Raw genomic sequence first — 21,780 nt, 5'->3', positions numbered from 1 at the left:
AGTTTAAAGCGATTTGAAGCATGTTTTATTTGGGGGGGGGGGGGCAGAGCTTTGTGACGTCATATTTAAGGGGGGTCTTTTAGCGACGCCGTGCGACGACGGGGGGTCAAAAATCGCGTGACGTCATTTAGGGACGGCCCATTACGATGAGTTCATACATTTTCTTGACTTGCACAAGGTGATAATTACCGAACAGAGATGATGAAAGGGAATCGCAAACATCGATAGGTAACAAGGGAATAAGCAAAAAGAGAAGTTTTGACCTTCAGTATGTATGGTGGTTCAACACAACAGTATGGATGAGACCTAGGCGGATAAATATATCAGATTTTGACATGTCGTCTCGTCGAGAACCTATAACATTTTTCTCGTCTTATTCTTTCAATTACATTTTGTCATTCTATCGAGTTAACAAACAAGGGTGGAGGTTGGCCCTGGATAGGCTGCCATTACAAATTGACGGTAGCGCTGTCGCCTTAGGCATACACTAAACGGATGTTATTTAGGCCAGCGAGGATGTATTTCAGTGTACGTTAATAATTAAAAATTTCAACATAGAACACTTGATCGAGACTAACGATGGGGGGACAGCCAAAGGAGGGACGGCCCAACATGGAATTTGAAAAGCAACGGACGGATGTATGGCATCACAAGCCCATGAAAGGTGACGATCACGTGAGCAGGCTTTCTTTCCAGCAGTGGGCAGATCATGTCCAATAACGATGATGAAACATACACTTAAAAAGGAACACAATTTACAAAAACTAATTTTTTTATCCAGACTGGTTATCCAATAAAACCTTTATTTTTTAATTCACATTCCAACTTTTGTTTTTACCCCCCCCCCCCCCCATTTTCAAGTATAGTTAAGTATTAGTATTTGTGTAAACAATACAGACTACGGTCAAACAGAACACAGACAATACCTTTCACAAGCAACATGTCTAGGAATTCAGGGTCACAGACTAACACTCCCATGTGCTGCTTTGTGTGCATTAATTTTAAAACACGAACTGATGCACCTCTGCCTGCGCTGGGTACGGAGTGCTTTAATAACAGATGGAGGATATCAAACACTTGAGTACGCGATCGGGGCAATACTTTGCGACGTGCTACAAAATAGAGCTGGTTGAAACAGCCACACTTCATTATTAATACAATATATACATTGACCTACAAATGTTCTAAGTTGTTATATGTGCAAGAAAAACGTGATATGAAAAAGTTAAACTTTTAAAGTGTGCCCTCTCTTGCTACATCACTTCAACACACAAGTCTAATACAAACTGTACACCGCACACACCAACACGTGATAATTGGCAGCAAATCAACGTGTGCACTTGCTACAGTGCTACACCGTGCACACCGTGGTTGATGCACACAATGAGCAGGAACTACATACATCTCGGCTTGACCGTGACACTGTACATTGTAGCACAAAATCTGGTCGTATACAATGGCAGCACACACACACACATTATTGTATGCATCACAGCCGAGGAACCACAAGTGGCATTAAGCACACATGTTTTGAGTGACGCAAAGGGAAAACACCATTGGGGATCCCGTATTCACTAATCAGTATTGTTATTTATTTGCTGTTCATTTTGATGGCAGCACAAACAGAAGCTGCATCCATAATTTTTCAATCATAAAAGTCCCAGGCCAAGGTCCATCCGTGGAATTCGTTAATGGATGTGCACCGGGGACTGAAGAGTTTAAGTGAGGGATGGAGAAGACCAGTAGTTTCCGATCTTCCTCCCCGAAGGCATCGGCCTATTCTTTCCAGAATTCCTGGCAGGAAATAAAAGCAAATGTCACAGCATTAAAAGAGCGTGCCACCTTTACGTACTCTCCAAGATGGCCCCATTCATCACCCCATTGGCAGTGCGAGCGAACTCACATCGTGTTGATCGGGATCTTGCTCAGGTGCATGCGATTGGTCTGGGGCGATATCTTTGGTGTATCCGGTATTACCAGGGGGCCAAGCAAATTGCCTCCTGGTGCACAACAACACAACAGCTAATTAAACATCATCAATATTTATAACATGAACCTGCAGCATTTTTTACTCTGCAGTTTCTTAATTCCCAGTCCTCGTGATAAATGCACGGTGCAGTTTTGTCATTTCCCAAGCATCTGGTGCAATGTGCAGCTGCATTTTTTTGTTAATATGAAATAAAAATCAACCAGTATTCTGGAAAGGCTATGAAGGGTCTCTTAGGAGTAGATCTTAGGTATGATGTGATCTCATCTAAAAAATTATAAAAAATCTTATCTGAATTCACTTCTTGTTGGACACATCCAATCACATTTTCAAATGGTGCACCCAAAGACCGAATGGATGTAAACGCGGCTTGCGATTAATTATTTGCTGTGACGTGCAAGTGCGTTACCGAAGTGGCTTCTCAACGGGGGCGTGCAGACACTGGCGTAGGCATTGGAGATGACGGCTGCCGTTGAGCTGTCGTTGTTTTCTTTGTCCACAAATGTTGTGAATGTTACCCAACGCTGCCAAAATTCGGCCGGGAGCGACATTAAGTGGTCCACCACCTGCAGCATTGGTGCACAAAGTTGTCTCAGAGTCGCCCAAATGTTTTTTTTCACCACATGTACTCGACTTCATGAATAAGATTCCCCTCAACTATGGAGCACTCTTTTCTCGGGAAGACAAAAAGGATTATGGGGGAATATTTTAATAGCAGACCTTGAGAGGTCAGTGTAGACTGTGCCACACCTGGGGAATGAGGAATAAGCGATGGCAATCTGTAATTGCATCAACGTCTAGATTTGAAGCTTTCGTGACTGCAAGGAATCATATTCTTAGGTTTTTTCGGTAAAGTCACGTAGGTAAAACATCAAAATTAATGAAAATAAAATAAAAACAAAAATAACGACGTTTCGGAGGCAACACAAGTCTCCGTCATCAGGTGGGACCGTCACAGCCGAATTAGCTGCATCAAGCAGAATCAGTTCAGATGTTTTACCTACGTGACTTTACCGAAAAAACCTAAGAATATGCATCAACGTCATTGGCCACAATGACTTCTTGACCTCTCCACGAACCACACCCAGTTAAGAGCTGTATCCGTAACGAATCATTGCATGCGAATTATTTATGGTGTCCTTTATCTATGTTATCAATTTTATTATTTTCAAACATTTGTCAGTCTCCTGCTGAATGAAAGTCTCTCCACAACATTTCATGGGGGTTGTTTGACCATACTGCACTATATTGATGACTGCAGGTTGAAGGCGGGTAGGGGTCACAGAATCAGTTCAGATACCACTTGCTAGTGATGTTAACCATGGGCAGGAGACAAACTCAAGTTGCTGTATTCATAGCAGACTGCGCTAATCACTGTGCCAGCACCTTCCTTGCCCTCCATGCAGCACCTTTTATTCCTGTAGAGGTAATATACATCCTGTGACCTCACGACTCAGGGTCAGCGAGCAGGAAAACGGCGGTGGCGATGGTCATACCATGGGCTGCTGCCGCGTGTCTCTGAGGATGACCATGGGCTCGGGGTTGGCAGTGGCATGGCCCACGAGCGTCGGTCCAAACACCCGGGACAAGTTGGACTGATTCATTTTGCACTCCGTGCTCTCCGCCACTCTTCACAAGCAAGGTGCAAAAGCAGGCCACAGGCAAATGGCAATGCAATGTGAGACCAACACACAAGCCTCACTGGATTCAACCGAGGGGCGGCATCTTCCTCTTGTGAAAATAAAGCCTCCTAGCTATATAATGTAAATAATATAATAAGCGGTTTGCCTATATCAGTGGTTCTTAACCTGGGGTTCACGCACCCCCTGGAGGTACGAGATGCCCTTTTTGGGGATGCAAGACATGCCATATGTTTTCAGAAAGTAAATAATCGAAACACAAATTAAGCACGAACACATAAGTAGAACTAATTTGTTTCATGAAACCTCTATGTATTTATGAATATTATAATTTTTTTAAACAATTGAGAACCAAAGAGTGCAGAGCTGCAGGAAAGGTTAAGAACCACTGGTCTATACGTCTATCTGGAATACTCCACCTTACCGAGACCACGCCACCAAATTGTAATTTGAAAGCTTGTGATATGTATTTTATGCGCACAAGCTTGACATTTTGAAAATATATGACCTTTGACCAGACTATTCGGCTTATCGTCTCCTGTGTTGCTTGTCTGTTCTATTATTTACAATAGCCTGGCACCGACACGTCCCCCGGTTGCAATATCATACAACAGACCAACTCTTGAAATTGTTACATGCTTCATCAATCTACTTTTAACATTATTGCATTAGGTTATTCTTGTGCATGATTGTACGAAGGATGGAGGAGAGCTCACAAGAAATTGTAAGTGGGCTACACTAGCACATTACACATACACAAAATGATGTCATACCCAACTGCCAAAAAAAATGTAACTATCGTGCTGGACATTGTTATTATATTATTATAACACAAACATCATTATTGTTTTACTGTGAAATTTTAATTCATCAAATTAAATTAATCAAATCGCAGTGGGAGTGAATAAACTCCCCGATGTCGTTCATTTGCGTTAAATCTCAACGGACTTCCCACTCACGTTACATAATGAACATGACGAACCCTACAATTGGGAATTACATTACCAAAACAGCGAGAGCATTTACTTCAACACCAATGCAAAGGGTTTATTTCATGTACGTGTGCGGCATGGGGTAAAGGTCCAGCCTGTAATTTCTTGCCCATGCCACTGCTGGCTGAAGGGTCTCCTCCACAGGTTTGAGGTGTAGATATACTGCAGAGTTCATTCTGGCCTACTCATCCACACTGGCTAAATACTGTACCCCACCACATGCAACCTGCCGATCGACTAACTATAGTGCTGAGTGGACAGAGGCGGGGGGGATTTAAGAAACCTGCACCATCGTTTCAAATGCCGCACCCGTAAATCGAACCCGGCGACCCCTGGATTGCAAGTCGAGTGTGAAAACCACGACACGAGGCATTAAAATGATCCGTAAAATAAAACACTAAAAATTAACCCGTAAAAACTAAGTTTTCACTATAAATCCTTTATATGCGTGGCATCGGTTTTATTTTATTATTCATTTCTGTTTTTCTTGAGTAAGAGTTTCATTTTTATCACATTGGTATTTGAAATTAAATATGAAAAAAAAAATTCGTAAAAAGTGGAAAATTTAGGAAAATTTTTTTTCATGAAAATACATTTTCACGCACGAGTCTGTGTGCAAAATGTCAGCTCGATTGGCTCACGGGAAGTGGGTTAAAAAACGACCGAAAGATTTGCACGGTCGTAAGTGCGCAAGCAAGCAAGCACGCAAGTAAGCAAGCAAGCGAACTTAATATAAAGGATTTAAAAATAGCTGTATCCAGTACGTCATGTCCTGTGGCAGTTAGAGATGAGGCCCTCACCTCTGCAGGTGCAGCATCAGGTAGGCCAGGGTGTCACGGTTCGGCTGTGGGAGTTGCCCGATGGCTCCGTACATTGCTGCCGCGCGGTTGTCCTCGTCTGAAATTGCTGGTGGGTAGTTTCCACGATTTCACACGAACATTGCAGACACAATACACACGTGCATTCGTTTGTAAAATATTGAAGTAACTTTTTTTAGTTTTTGAAGATATTGTCAATCAATTACGATTGTACTACAATTCAGAAAAACAGCACATTGTCGTCCACCATTCTTGACGCTCAAGATAGTCGTACAATATCATGGCGTCATACGTACTGGGACAAACTGATTTTACATGCACGACGGGATGGCTATGGTGCATTGCTTTATGTGTCTCGACTGACGGGATGTGTAAAAATTACTTTTATGTTTCGAGGACATGTAGGAAGGAGGTGTCTTTGTCTGCTTATGTACAATGTTTAACGACAGATGGCTGAAACCTGGAAAGGAACTCAGCGGTGCAAGTTCAGAGTGACATGGCATTAGTACCTAAATCATCTCACCTAAATCATCTCAGTTGCGACAGTTTCAATCAAACCACAATAACCTCCCCCCATCATTTGAACACTTTTCCAATAAAAAAAATGATGTGATTACAGCCAGCGACCAAGGATGTCGTGAACTAATTTAACCTTCAATGTTTCCCTGTCCTGACCAACCCCATATCTTTTTTGTTTCGAATTGTAAAGTATCTTGCGATGACATTCCATTTAGATGCTATTATAATACCACCCTTTGACGATACACTGCTGGATGAAGGCCTCCTTACATGCAATGTTCGTCATTGGTTTTTTTTTAACCATATTTGGCCACACTGGTCAGTGTGGGTTGGTTAAGGGAGCGACCCGAGCCCTCAGCAGATATTACTCACCACTGACGTTCATCATGGCTGGGAACCAGAACGCAGTGCGCTAACCGACTGCATTCCCATTCCACCCCGATAGGTTTATCCTTCATCATAAAAATTCTACATTTATATCACTTTATGCGTGGATGTTTTCTGGTATTTTGGATTTCATCCCCCTGTGCATAAAATATTCAAAAACGGAACTAGCCAAACATCCCAAGAAAGATTGCTCCTGCAAAGAATTATAAATCTGTTGATGTTTTCTCTGGTTATATGAGGATCACTCTTGCAGTTGATGAGAACCCTTTCATTACCATCAGTCGCAATTAATATTAGCCTTGGTCAGGAATCCAACTCAGGGGCGCCACGGTAGCAACATGTTAACTACCTCGCCTGGTATACTGGTCGTGGGATCGATCCAAACCCTGATGCCTATATATTTGGAATTTACATGTTCTCCCCTTAGTCGCATGGATTTTTCTCTGGGTCTCCAGTCTTTCCCCTCCACATTTCGGAAAACATGCATTTAAAGTATTTGACTGCTATAATTTCCACAAGCCACTTCGTTGAGCTATCACTTGTGGCCAAGTCACTTCTGAAAAAGAGCTGCATAGCTCAGCAGGATTGACCTGGGAGAAAAAATATATATATTGATCGGTCGCCAGGTTCACAGCGTAGCACGATAGCCACTCACCAATGGCCTCGAGGAAGGTGTGGTGCAGACGGTGCGTGAGCAGCGGCTCTTTGAGGCTGCGGAGGAAGTCCTTGAGGAGGCCGCACACCACATGCACGTCATCCACACGCGCCAGCGCGGGGAGGCCCTTCCCTCGCAGCCAGCGCTCCTTCAGCTCCTTCACATCACGGTCGCTACCCGGTACGCGGTACAGGCCCACCTGCAAGTGGACACGAGTGTCAACCGCCGGATTTGCTTGCAGAGTTAAGGTAAGGATGTGTGTGTGTATGAGAGCAATGCATTCAGTAGGGGAGCGGTAACGTCGCGGTTAGCGGGCCGCGCTATGATCCCAGCGACCTGGGTTCGATTACAACTCAAGTTCAACACCAGTCACGATAATATCTGAAGCGATCCTGAGCATCCCCGAGGTCGACTCAGCCTCAAATGAGTACCTGATGCAATGTGTAAACATTCCCACTAGGGAGACAAAGGCTGGGCGTGGTGCTGGCCACCCACCCAGCCTTTCATAGGTGCTCGCTAACACCACTTGCCCCAAGTCTGTTAAGGCTATAAGAGGGATATTTGTTCTTGCACATCACTCAGCCTGGGTTTCCAAACTCAATTTTGCACACCACACTAGTGGTCTAGCTATCGAGTGTGCAGACAGTGCAACTGCACCTCAGCCCACTGGCTGGAGGGTGACCAGGTGCCAGGCTGTGAGGAGGGGGAAAACTGGTCAAGGGGCCCCATTTCATCTCTTGCACCAGGGCCCATGCTAACGATGCTATCCCACTGAGATGTATCATAATATGCTTTATTAAATATTTCATTGAAATTAAGGTGTTAATCACTGCCAATTCATTGATTGGTGAATGTTAACATCTGCTCCATGGTGCCAAGATTTATTTAAAAGATGCTATAATTACCCAACTGTTCAATACTTGTTATATATGTTGTATATGCTGTATTATGTTTTTCATATTGGTTGTCTTAAGTATCACAGCAATGGGTAGGGACCATGGAGTGTTCCATTTGTATGGTTCTGGAGAGTGATGCAGAGAGGTAAATAAACCTGGTATTAAGGTCAATCGTATAATAGAAATATAACGCAGAAAAACATTTGGTTTGTCATTTACTCACAATCCATTCCCCATTTTCTAAGAAATCAATGTTTCCTGCAAGAATATAGTTGCCTTCATAATTATAAAACCATGGCATCTACTTACAACTGTTAAGTCAATTCTGTGATCAATAGACTGCGAGCAGCGCGAGGATCATCATGCATCTCACCTCCTTCATCCCTCTCCTCTCAATCTCATCCACGCAGTGTATCACCAAGGATGGGATCATGGGCGCAGTTGGTGGCGAGAAGTCTGCAACGGTCCCCTAAAGTAAAGAAATACGTGCACTTGGGATCCTGACGCGGTGTAATGGTTAGCACAATTGAGTTGCAATTAAGAGATCGTGAGTTCGATTTCATATTCCTGCGTGGTAGTTGACACAATGGGAAATGTTCTTAAATGCCCCCCCCACCTCTCCACCCAGCAGTATGTATATGGATGTAGGCACACCGCAGTCCTTCAAGCGGCAGCTCTCGTGTAAGGGGTAAATTGTGAGTACTCCCACTTCTTACAAGATGTTTGGCCAGAGTGGAAGAGTAGGCCAAATATCCTTAAGAGGGACTTTCCAGAGCTCCTTTTAGTGAAAGCCTTTCAACCAGCAGTGGCATGTGCAGGTAATTGCAGGGCTGCACCTTTACCTTTTTTTACATGTGTCTACAAACAACCCTTCCAACAATAATAATACAACTGCTGCTCGTTATTATTCATGAATTAAGTAATATCTTACTTGGTTGTCAATGAAAGTTATCAACTGACTGATATCTCATACAGTAATGAATCTCGTAAATGGGGAAATGAGAACACTGCTTTGTTAGAGCAAAAGATGAATAAAGGATAAAATACGATCCGGATAATGTCAAGCGCAGATATGCAGCGATGAAATAAGCTCGTGTGCAAGAGCCCGATGGATTGTTGCATCGCAACACTCTGAGAGACGGCAACAGGTTGGGGAGTCCTTCATTCAGCAGTTGAGAATGAATGCGAGTCAGAGTTTTTTTTTTTACGAGACGGGTACTCTTTGTGAGGTGGCGGGGGAATGGTAAGCACCTCTCTGGGGTGGGCGGATGCCGATGCCAGCGGGCGTGACACGCAGGGGAGTGGGCAGCGCTCCCTGCACTCCGCATGCGCCACCATGCGGCAGTCGCGGCACTTGTGTGCCAACTTGCCGAACTTGATCCTCTTCCCGCACGGCACACACGACTCTGGCTTTATGACCTGTGAACCCGGCGGCCGCAGCGGCAGTGGCGACAGAGAAACAGAATAAAAAAATGCCCCCATAAATGGTGCATGGCCGGCAGACCCGTAGCGAAGCATCAATTCATGAATTAACTTGGTTCTTAAGCCGAAGGTACCTAGATTATATGCCGTTACATTTAGACTGAGCCAATAGACTTTTAGAAGAAAAAAGAGAAAAAATACAAGCGGTAAAAATGTAAAAAATAAATGGAGTCTTGAAGCTACACTGAATCTAATGACTCAAGTCCGATGATTAAAATTTGATCCATAGCACCTACGCACATTGGCCAACTATTGCAAATGACATCAAGGGATCTTCAACTGTGAAGCAGATGGCAGGTACGTTTACGGTTAATACACCCGCAGTAATAACTAGGGTGACTGCTTGATTCAAAATCTGAAACTCTGTCACTGCTGGGCTAATTTGAATTGCAACCCCAAATTGTGATAATTCACCGAATCACTGGGAGGAGAGGGAATGGGGTGATTCACTGCATGCCCAACAGCCACAGTGGATCGTTCATTGGCCTCCGATTATATCGCTGTCTTCATTTCTTCAAAAATTTTACAAAAGCCACAAAAACGTGTATGCAACTCCACAAGCTGCACGACCGATCCGGATACACTTTTGTAACAAATACTGCATCGAGTGCGTACCGTTTTGGGGAAAAAGGAGTGCTGTCGTTCCAACTCCGTGCCAAAAGGGGGGCTCTTCATGGACAGCGTGGACACAATGCCCTGCAAGGTTTCCCCTCCACAGTTCTCCATGGTGGATTGCTCTATCACACACAATGAGGTTTGCGTCGAGATGTTGATGGATGAAATACTTGTATATACAATTAAAAATACAGCAGCCTGACAAGAAAAGTGTTGTTGGAAAACTTAACTTAATGATGAAAGCAACACACCAACGTCTGAAGTTTTTCATTAATGTATACTACCTGCTATGACACATATGGATCAGAAATAAACATTTGCAAAGAATATGGCAAAACAATCTGAAAAGTTTAGAAAGAGGCATGGAGAGATGTGTGTTTGCAATCCTCGCACAGCGTAATTAATGTCCACATCTTCATGCAGATTACGTGCAATAAGTTGAAATACATTTCGTATAATGTTCTGGAGCACACTGCTCAAAACCTACAAAATGGGCTGCATAAGCTTACAACTTTCCATAAGAATAGCAATAAATGTACTAGATGACCCTTTCACAACATTTTAGTTGAGGATCAATGATTCGACTACTATGAACAAATAACACTGACCACAGACCAATGTGTGCACGAAGCCACTGGGATGGTACTAACAGTGCACTTCCCATGCATTGGTCTATCTTTGTTGCCACGAAGACAAAGTTGTGACAGCTTTAGAAATTAGACGAGCATGAGGTGGTCAGGTAGCCAAGGCGTTTAATAGTGTGCACGGGAGCACAGAGCCGGCCCAACCAACATCCTGCGTTTGGATCCAGGCACCCCAACCATGATTAGTGTAGCGAATTGTCATTCACCAATGAATGCATTACAAAAATCCCATTGCATAAAAAATGTGGATTTTACTTAAATGTATTTTTCCAGCTGTGAGAATTATAAAAAGAAATCCATTCCATTGACATGCGTTAAACAATGTTCATGCGGTTTTCTGACGTAGTTTGGTCGACGGTTCCAAATGGAAAACATTTCTTTCATGACTCATGCATATAGAATAATTGAGTAACACTTTCCAATATGCATTTGTCTTCTGAAATGTTTAATTATATGTATGGGAACCGACAAACAGGGAGTTAGTTGCAGGGCAAAACGGATTTGTATAGTTGAAATCAGTTTTTTTTAGGCGACTTGCATTTCCAAATTTGGACAAAAATTTCACGTGTCCATTTGTCTTTAGGGCACATGCCCAAAAACATCTTCATTATACAGGTTTGTTCATATTGGATTATCTTTAAAAGATCTATGGTGGCCCACCTCGTTATGTATGAATGGACGGAGGGAGCTAATGGAAAACCTTCAACAATCGTAGTTGGAAAGTGTTAAAACTAGTGGATGGCAATGAGCTTGGAGAAGGACACGAAGCCCATTGCGAATCTCATCTAATATTTGAAGATTTCCAACTAAGCTTCACAGTTGGATATAAAGATATGGCCGTTACCCAGGAAAGTCTCACGGCTATACATACCACACCTCCAATTAGCACGGTTGGCTACACAAGATGCGTAATAAGTTTAACATACATATATCAGGAGGATCCTACCAAGTTATTTTTTGCAATAGAGGGAATTGATTGCTCTGTACAATCCCAATTGCATAATTTGCATGTACAGTGGCCTCATTGTGAGTGATTAATTGGAGCGGCTGCTGGATTTGAACAGTGCCCCATTAAGCCATGTCACCGCACCAATGAGAGCGGAGAGGCGTCTGCCGCGGCTCGTCCGGCGCCTGGACAGCATCTCCACGCTCAAGTTGAGCTGCGTGGGGTCAGCTCGGATCCTGTCAGTGTCCAGCACGAGCCCCGTCAGGTTCAGATCCGTCTCCTCACCCTCACCCTGGTAAATTATCTATGCAAGTAGGGGGCAGCAAACAACAAAACAAGGAAAATATTTAGGCAAATGGAATGAAGGAGAATTTGAACATGAATGTAATTCTAATACATTAAATGTGGTGGAATGGCGAGCGTACTTGTGCAATTGATGAGCCCACCGACTCATTTAATAGATCCTGGACGGATGATGTGCTGATCAACCCCCTGACCAGGATTTTAACTCTCAACCTTCTCAATGCGAACCGTACTCTCGAAACTGCCGAGTCACTCGGCCTGCGATTATTCTTGAAATGTGACCATGAGCATTGAAAAGTGTGCTCCAGTAGGCATATTTTTTAACCAAACAAGTAAAGTGGTGAGACCTTATCACTGAATGCCTTTGCTGTGGGCATCTCTCCAGGCACGCAGGACCTTTTGGGCTGCATGGTCCACACTTCTGGATGCCCGACCCCGAGAGACCTCTGGTGGAAGATGCAAGAATTCCAGGCCATGTTTCAGACCTCACGTGCACTGACAGCAGCGGTCATGAGGAATTTATGGCATTTTCTGAAGTGAGGCAGTTAAGTGCTTTCATGGACCAAGTGCTTTATTGGGGTCAGAGGATAACAAGTCACATACTTTTGACAGATATACAAACGAATACCAAGGGATGTACAAATGGCTTTCTCCAGACATGAATCATGACGCATTACCTTCCCACAGCCAGCTCTAAAATGCACGAGGGGATATTAAATTACATATACATACATAATTAATGTAATAACTCAATTAAGAAGGCAATCAAATATATTCAGACTGCATTGAACATAAGCATGGCCCAACAGGTATGTGTGTGCATATATAGATGGGCCATCTGACTTTATAAGTAATGGGTTACTCTACAGGTTTTCGGTTTCATTACTCAACTAATCAAATAACATGAAAAACAATTGTGGAAAAAAGTCTCACCTCTTTCCTCCCATGTACAGCTGGCTAGGTGATGGACAGGCCTTTGTAACATCGATAAAGTCACGTAGGTAAAAATTTTAAATTTTAATTAATAAAAGTAAAATAAAATAAAAATAACGACGTTTCGGAGGCAACACAAGCTTCCGTCTTCAGGTGGAACCGTCACAGCACGAATGCTTTTATTAATTTTAATTTTTTACCTACGTGACTTTACCGAAAAAATCTAAGAATATGAATCCTTGCAGTCACGAAAGCTTCAAATCTAGAACTTTGTAACATCATCAGCTCGTCACGATGGGCATGGCTTGTAGGGGGTTTCCCACCATTGTAAAGCAGGATATTGAGGCGGTCGCCATTTTTAAAGGGGCATGTTTAACCACAAAAAAGGAGTTGACTACAATTTTTTGCTGATTAATAAACTTAATCGACGATCATCCCCTGCATTTTCCTTACCCGCCTTTCTCTTCTCGTTGCCCGTTGCTCAATCCTCTGTGTAGTGTCAGCATCCTGCATGTACAAGAATCATTAGCACTCACAAGACACACCACACCTAGCTGCAGAGAGGTTCACAAAAGTTCCACATCCACTCGGAAAGATGGGAGTGCATGTACAGCCCTGTTGTTAATCCACTGGTGGATGAGGGCTTTTTCCACGGGGGGCGGGTCGTGGCAGTTGCATAACCATATTTCACCAGCTTACTCCTGAACAAGCCAGAGAACAGATTGTTGCCTTCACCACCTTCATAGAATCTGGATACCAGAGTCAAGAGAAAACTGGCACAGCAATGTTGGAGGCATATTTCCGTAGCTGGAGACTGACCAAATACTTCTAAAACCACCACAAGTGCTTTCCACCTGAACAGATCATGCAGCAGACACCACCCTTGATGAGTCCTTCTGTGATAGCCCAGTGTACTAGGACCCCACTCCATTATATATAGGTATTATCATGGATAGAAGCCTGACCTCGAAGCCCCATGTAAAACAGATCTGTAAAAAGACCAAATCAAGAATCGCCTGCAATAGAACTTGCAGGAACGACCTGGGATGCCCCAGCAGATGTGCTGCGAACTGCCGCCCTCTCACTGATCTACTCTTGCAGAGTATTGTGCACCAGCCTTGTCCGTGAGTTAGTACACAAAACTGCTAGATACAGTCAGTTTAAAACAATGCAATGCACATCTTAACCGCATCACTGAAACAGACACCAATTCCCTGGCTCCCTGTTCTGGTGAACATTCTGCCACCAAATATAACGGCTGTCCTTTTGTTTTGCCGACACTCAATGTTTTAACCGAGACATTGCACGTACCCAGTCATCGTCTGTGTGATCATAACTGATTTCGGAAAGCATGGATGTAGACAACACCGACTCCCTGATTGCGGACATCCTGCAAAAAAAGGAAAGCCATTACCATGATGACAGATACCAGCTCAGGATGTCAAGCACAAACGACGTGAAGTATTATCAGAAAGTGCATGGCCATCAGTGCTGTCTACACAAAACAATTTCCCCACACAAAACAGATTTCCTACACGAAATCCAGATTTTCTAGATGATGCTGCAAGGATGTTCAGTGGGAAAATCAGGTAAAGGGGGGGGAGGGGGGTTAATTAGGATAAGAATGAGATTAGTGGTTTCCTTAATGTCTTAGCTTCAATTTCAAGATCCATTTACTTTTTCCTCTATTAACTTAACCGACAAGAGTATCGATTTGAGTATTAAATTAAATTTAAAACCCAGGTGCTTTGGCTGATGCATAACTGTGGCCGTGACATATTGACCGACCTGCCATGCGACTTGCGAGTGGTGGAAGTCGGGCCGCATCCACCAAGGAAGGCCAGTGCGGTTCTCTGCTCCTCGTTCAAGAGCAGACGGCTTTGGCTGAAGTCCTGCATCAGCACCTCCCTCACCAGCTGCATTTGACTCTCCTGCGGACAGGCAACCATGCAAACTTGTGTTAAGACTATGCCATAGAAAAACGTATTAATTCTGTAGGTTTCCAGCTCTCTCAAGGAAAAGCATCGTTTATATCAAGTTAACCATACTCCAGTCCTCAATAACTCTAAAATCCAAGTCTTCATGTATTATAATCATTAGAATCAGATTAATGAAATGTGTAATCGTGTTACCTTTATTTGATTATAGGAGCAACTGGAGTTTGGGAAGCTGTTTTATTGTTTACGCCTGCAAGCAAATTACCCAGAGTGCACTCGAAATCGTCAGATCTCAGAAGCTAAGCAGGTGTTGAGTCTGGATAGTGTTTGGATGCAGGTGTTATTAGCTGCTCTGGAGCTAAGGGCAGTGCATAAAAAACAATTGTTATACTGTACTTTACTCCGTCTATGCTCCCTTTCTTTAGCAACCTGCGTGGACCATCGTGAAGTATGGTCAAATAACCCCACAACCTGCAATGCATAGGGAAAGCACTCATCCAGCAGTGGATTGACAAAGCATGTAACGTGTACACGTAGAAGTTACATTTTTAGGTCTTAAGCGGCATCCTTTGTCGAGCGCAAATGACGAGGGTCATGATGGGTGGAGTGCGAGGTTGGGATGTGTGGACACCGAACCAAACCCACTTGCACCACGTGACTTTACTTACTGGGTGGCTGAACCACGAGTTTGCTTGCTCAGGAATCTACACCTCCTGGCCTCTCATACCACCAATCCCAAACTAAACTATGTAAATTAAACTATTTTTTATTTTAACAGGTAAGGCCTACTGAGCTATATAGCTCTTTTTCAGAAGCGACCTGGCCACAAATGATAGCTCAACGAAGTGGTGTACCATGTGAAAATATATAGCTACCAAATGCTCAAAACATGTTTCTAAATGTGGAGGAAAAAACCCGGAGAAAATTCACGCGACCACAGGGAGAACATGCAAACTCCAAAAGAAACGTGTTAGGGTTGAACCCACGACCTCCTGTATACCAGGCGAGGTAGTTAACATCTCGCCACAGTGGCGTCAAGCAGCCGATTTCTTCCCTCACAAGGAGCGCGCTCACCAGCTTCTCGCACTCGGCCTCCACCTTGTGCCTCCTCCTGAGCTCCACGTCCACTTGGTTGCGCGCGTGCTTCAGCTTCACTTCGAGCGCTTTCTGCTCCGCCTCAGCCTGGGCCAGCTGCTCCTCCCTGGCAGCGAGCAGCTGCCCCATGTTTCGCGAGCGCACCTGGAACTCCTGGAAGCTGCGCGCAAGCTTTATGAACTCTGCACGAGCGTCACAGTCGTAAGCAAAGGTGTGGAGAGGATGAGGATTTTCATTTACAAAAGCGGTAAAATGGCTCGGCAAGTCCCGAGCGCTTTCGTTTCAAATCTCATCTCAACCATGTCGATGCCGCTGCTAGTCTAGCTGAGGAGACCCCTGGTGGAAGCTGTCCCAAGGTGAATGCAGCACTGGGCTGCAAGCGGACATTAGTTTGTCAGTACGATGTTGATATGCGACCTTTGCCAAGTAATTTATGAGTAACTTATCAAATGTGGACTGACAATGGCAGGAAAGTCATACTCCTTTTTATATATATATATAAAACATTACAGGATCTTTAACGTCGACTGTGAAGCAGACAGCGAATATCTTTGCTGAATACACCCATAGAATTAACCAGGGCAGCTGCTGAGGATTGCACAGCGAACCCCTGCAACAAACGGCGAGCACGCAAACAATAGGCCAAATCACAGCCCCCAAATACACCCGCATACATTTGTTTTACGAACAACAAAGACATGTATATATACAGCCCTTTGCAAATCCACTGCTGGATGAGGGCCTCCTCACTCTGGTATGTGCGTGAGAGTGCAATAGAGCCATACATTAAACTCTGGATGTGTCAAATAATCAGCCAAGTCATAATCACACACATCACTCAACAAGTTGGGCCGGACCAAAACACTGCGGGGGCATGCTACTGCTGTATGGCATAGCTTGTTGAACAATACACTGTACAAGCCAGAGGCACATAGCATGTATAACAGGTTCCAGTCAAGCCTTGAGGTGCATGTGGGTAGAGGCAACCACCTATATTTTCAAGAAAATAAACATGCAAGCTAACTCCAGGAATTTGCAATTTCTGGAGAGAAAGTCCCTTTCTAATTCCTGCATTGGGACAGGATGAACAACATTAGTTCCTACTCGGCTTCACCAGGGTTCATCACAGTGCCACCTCCTCTGGGTCATACATGACACCTGGTGGCCAATATAAGTTCGTACAATTAGGTGATGGTGCGATGCAACAGCACGAATAAATACACATTTCGTACATTGCGTTCTAAAGATGACACGTAAGTTCAGCTGATATAAGACTTCACTACGTAATTTTTTCCATTCCCACACCTCCGATTAGTACGGTTGGCTACGTACGGTGTGAAAGAAGCTCAACACACATACATCCACATCAGCCACGTGCTGCAAGTTCTATGCTTAAAGCTACCAACATTTCCCAGAGGTTCAGCCTGGACACACGGCCGAGAGCTGGCAGTCAGTCCCTCCTCCATCCGTACCCAATCCGTACCCAATCCAGATTTTCACAAATGCTTCGAGACACCAGGAATTAGGCCGAAACCGCCGCTCAAGTCGCCACGGCCGAACCATCACATTTGCCGGCACTTGTGCATGCTGCAACAGATCTTGCTTGGTCTCAAGAGCTTTAGGGGAAACGACGAACCGGGCTCCATGCCGCAGCTGAGCAGCTCCATTTGACTGACGATCTGGTCGAAGAGGCTGAGCAGAGACGACACCGTCATCCTGTTCGCCATCGCCGCAGGGCTGCAGTAGCTGCAAGCAAACACAAATGACGTTGAACCTTCGATTACCTTTTATCACTCTAACCAGGTAAGCGTGTATATGGTTATTTGATACGAAACTGTATTGCAATGCACTTGTTGGATGGAAGGGGGGGGGGCTCCCCACTCGATGGGGGTTATTAAACACTCATACCTGTCAACCCATTATCAGCGTCTCCCCTTTCACAGACCAATTCAGACCTTATTGGTCACCCCGTGCCCTTATAAATGTCAATGTTCATCCTACAAAGTCCCGTCGCAAGGGAGAAACCCAAATAGATGTTTTTTCCCCCCGTTTTGTAAAGTTTGTACACCGTATGGAGCTGAACACTCAATTCCCTGTACAAAAATACGAGGTAAACCGTATGTGTTGACAGATATGGACACTTCACACTGCTAAATGCAGGCTGGGAGCCTAAGTGGTGGGGGGAGCAGAGCAACTGCAGATGTTGTTGCTACTGCCTTGTCCCGTTGCCCACAACGCATCCCCCCGCCGAATATAGCAGCAGCAATTTTGTACATGGCGTGATCGCCCGTCTGAGCATCATCATTGCTCAAACGTACGGTACAAGAGAAGTTCAACATAAATGCGGGACAACCCCGCCGACTAGCTTCGAAAATGTCGAGGCTGGACGCATTTCGTTTGAATTGGTCATAAGCAATAATAATACTATTTATTTGACCAGCTATGAAACCTCGAGTCTGCAGACTTTGCCCAATTTCATTACGTACAGTACCGGGATTAATAAAGCTCTGTAGCGATTGATCAAATAAAACCTGTCTCGTACTAGAATATCCTGGCCACCACACAGACAGGGGGTGGTTAACCGGTTTCGCAACCTCCCACTTATTTACAAGCAACTCGGCAAGTCATTAAATTAAAAAAAATTACTAAAGTGCTGCGTAAAAAACGCTTTGCACATTTACTTTATGGACATTTACACTACTTTTGAAAACGCAACACACTCGGGAACACAGCGCTTAACAAATGCCCAACTTTAGAAGGCATCAACGACGATTTTGGTTTCAAGTAAAACCTCTCTCCTCGTGGAGCGGTGGCTCAGTGGTTAGCGCACTGCAACTTGGTAGTTTCAGCCACCCGAGTTCGATACCTGGCCACGGATATCAGTGGCTTTTACGTGATATCTGAACCGGTGCCACCCCACACCTCCAACCTACCTTTACCAACAACTCAAAGTGACCAGTGTGGAGGATGCTCAAAGTACCCCTATTATATTCTAGATTTGAAGCTTTCGTGAATGCAAGGATTCATACTCTTAGGTTCTTTCGGTAAAGTCACGTAAATAAAAATAATAATAAAATAATAATACATTAAAATAACCAAATTAAATCACGTTTCGGAAGCAACACAAGCCTCAGTCATCAGGTGTGTAACTGCTCCAGTAAAATGTAGACATTTTCATTTATCATTATTTTATTTTATTATTTTTACCTACGTGACTTTACCGAAAAAACCTAAGAGTATACCCCTATTATAAACACGGCACGGGGGATCCTTTAATTCGGCAGCGGAATAACAGAATCCTGGAAGTTACACAATGCGTCCCAATCGTATTAGAAAATACCCAGCTTTTCCCTTCCACGATTCGATTCAAATAGGGTACTGTATCGATAATTGTGCTCGTGTGTTGTATGTCGCTTCGTCCGTACCACTTCCATCAACACATTGCTTACTTCAGCGTGTATAGAGTACTGCGTTTCCACAAATGGTGAATAAGCGAGGCCATTACGCTCACGATTAAGTTGTGTGTTATAGCGGCTTAAAGCGCCGACTGCATGCCTCCATGCACACTTTGCAGAGCGTGATATTTTAGCTGAAATGTCAATGCAAGCACACACTTGCACTTAAACACCACGCTTATTACGGAGGTATTAAAAAATCAACACGTAATAACAGCACGAGCACAACACATTAAACAATGCCGGCAGACGAAACAACGAAAATAAATGCCGGCGTGCACGTTTAGACGTAGCAACGAAAAAATAAAACGTGTCATCATTATTATCATTATCATAGTTGCTTCTTTTTGTTTGCTTTTTTGACTACTTGTGTTGTGGTTATTGCAAACATGATGCCTTGAATAAAGGTGTCAGTTTTGTACCAGTTTAAAAGGGTAAAAAACCTACTACTATATCATCCCGCGTGTCGAGCTGTTTTAATCACATCGCAGTAGAGGTGAACGATGTTGTTCTTCGGGAAAAGGCCTTGAATCCAGCGGTAGATTGAGCAAAGGTGGTGGTTGTGCACCCACCCCGGCTTCTCACTCGCCGCTCCACGTGGGGCTCCCTCCTCGTCCGCCCTCGATATAATTCAAAACCGAGCGCCTTCAACAGACGGCATGAAAACGCGTCGCATATTTAATGGACACTTCACACTAACCTGTGAAAATGCAACATACTCGGGAACACGGCTGCTTGCTTTACAACATGCCCAACTTTAGAACGCGTCAACCCAAAAAAAAACCTATACAGTATTATGGACGAATTTGATTTGAAGTAAAAGCTCTCACCGCGTGGAGCGGTAACTCAGTGGTTAGCCCACTGCAACTTGGTTAGCTCCAGCCAATCACCTCGTTCGATTACCCGGGCCACTGATTTATCAGTGGCATTGGCGTGATATGTGAAGCGCCCCCCCCCCCACACGGCCACCAACCACAGCCCGCCCCGCCCCCCCGCCCTCAACAATTCAAAACCTGCGCGCCTTCGACCAATGGCAGCGCGCGACAAACGTGGGCTCGTCGTGACGTCACCAAACGGAAACAAACCACCCCCCCCCCCCAGATTTTAACAACGGGGGGGGGGGGGGGTGCAGACATTCATCCAGCGGTGGAGAGACGCTGGCTGATGTTGTTGATGGTGAATTAGAGGGGGGGGGGGGGTGGGGGCTAGGGGAGTGAGGTATTCATCCAGCGGTGGAGAGACCCTGGCTGATGATGCTGATGGTGAATTAGAGAGGTGGTGGGTCGGGGGGAAGGCTCGATGAAGCCTTCATCCAGCAGTAGATTGACAAAAGGCCTGTGTTTTAAAAAAAATGCATATAAACAACTATACTTATAAGTTCTGCAAAGCGAGGGAGTAAACTCCTTACCCCGCAATTTTATTGTACACACGAGCAGAATCAATATACAATGGGACGTAAAAATACCACTGCTTTGTATGCACTCATTGAATAAAGTTGAACATAAAATCGGACACTCAGTATCAAGCTTAACATAAAAACGGATATCAAAATACAATCATCTTCAATTTAATGTAGAAATTGCCACAACAATATAATAAACACGTCCAAAATACCGGTTTAATTTATATTTACGGGTTAATCGCTGTGTCGATTCATTGCCAACAGATCCATGGATCGAGTAATCCCATTGGTTGGTATAGCGTGCTGTGACACGCCCCCCTGTTTTTGATTGGCTAACATCTGCAAGATCGGGGATTCTGTCCCGTTTATAGAGCTTGTGGCCAGGTCGCTTTAAAAAAAAAGTTAATATTTTAGTGGACTTTACCTGGTCAAATTAAAATATATACGTAATTTAATTTTGTTTGCATATTTTAAAGTGATTTGTTTACCTTTCATAAACGTTGCACCCCTTGTTACTTCTTTTAAATGTGTTGTTCTAACTTTCTTACCCGCCCCTACTGGAACGCCTGTGAAAAAAAGTGCTTTATAGCTCATCGGATTCCTCCAGCACTGTAACACGTAAACAACGATTTCTAATTGCATGTTCACCACAAATACGTGTGCTTAACACAGTACTCGATTCCTTGCAAAGGGTCTCCATTTGCTGCTTGAACATCTTCACGCTGTTTTATTGCCAGAAAGGGTAAACGCATATTTTTATTATACTGGTAGGAACGTCCTGGTTACACCAGCCCACAGGGGATTATTGTGTCCGTCCGTCCGTCGTGCAGGGAGGGGCTGGGTAGGGAGGGAGGGGCTGGGTGGGGAGGGTGGGGCTGGGTGGGGGGTGGGAGGGGTGGGGCTGTGTGGGTAGGGGAGCGTGGGGAGGGTGGGGCTGGTCACCCCGTGGTGCCCTTATAAAACTCAACGTTTAACCTACTCACGCCTGCTTGTGCCCGCCCTCACAGTCGGGCATATTTGCGGAATACACCACGCCGCCGTTGACCCTGGCCATTGACCGAGCAACCCAACGTT

General features: G+C 44.4%; 1 protein-coding gene across 4 annotated transcripts; it reads right to left on the bottom strand.

Annotated features, from left to right (window-relative positions):
* Positions 1-1,570: 1,570 nt before the first annotated feature.
* LOC144720984 (rac GTPase-activating protein 1-like) lies at positions 1,571-20,227 on the bottom strand. 4 transcript variants are annotated; one of them, XM_078598216.1, is made up of 17 exons: positions 19,877-20,227; positions 17,486-17,595; positions 15,829-16,031; positions 14,606-14,748; positions 14,129-14,207; positions 13,271-13,324; positions 12,232-12,330; positions 11,726-11,885; positions 9,992-10,113; positions 9,146-9,313; positions 8,268-8,363; positions 6,999-7,197; positions 5,420-5,525; positions 3,484-3,616; positions 2,397-2,553; positions 1,904-2,000; positions 1,571-1,794 (listed from the first exon to the last, which is right to left on the bottom strand). In XM_078598216.1, the coding sequence occupies exons 2-17, from the start codon at positions 17,574-17,576 to the stop codon at positions 1,719-1,721; spliced, it is 1,983 nt and encodes a 660-aa protein (XP_078454342.1). In that variant the 5' UTR covers positions 17,577-17,595; positions 19,877-20,227; the 3' UTR covers positions 1,571-1,718. The 4 variants fall into 4 exon arrangements, with proteins under 4 accessions (XP_078454342.1, XP_078454341.1, XP_078454343.1 ...); XM_078598215.1 differs by having other exon boundaries at positions 20,005-20,227; XM_078598217.1 differs by lacking the exon at positions 19,877-20,227 and adding an exon at positions 19,789-19,861.
* Between the last annotated feature and the right edge of the window lie 1,553 nt (positions 20,228-21,780).

The sequence above is a fragment of the Lampetra planeri genome, chromosome 10 (genome assembly GCF_965212315.1).
Source record: "Lampetra planeri chromosome 10, kcLamPlan1.2.h2, whole genome shotgun sequence".
NCBI classification, from domain to species: domain Eukaryota; kingdom Metazoa; phylum Chordata; class Hyperoartia; order Petromyzontiformes; family Petromyzontidae; genus Lampetra; species Lampetra planeri.
Note: the sequence above shows the minus strand (reverse complement) of the source record. Positions and strands in the feature narration are given on the sequence as shown.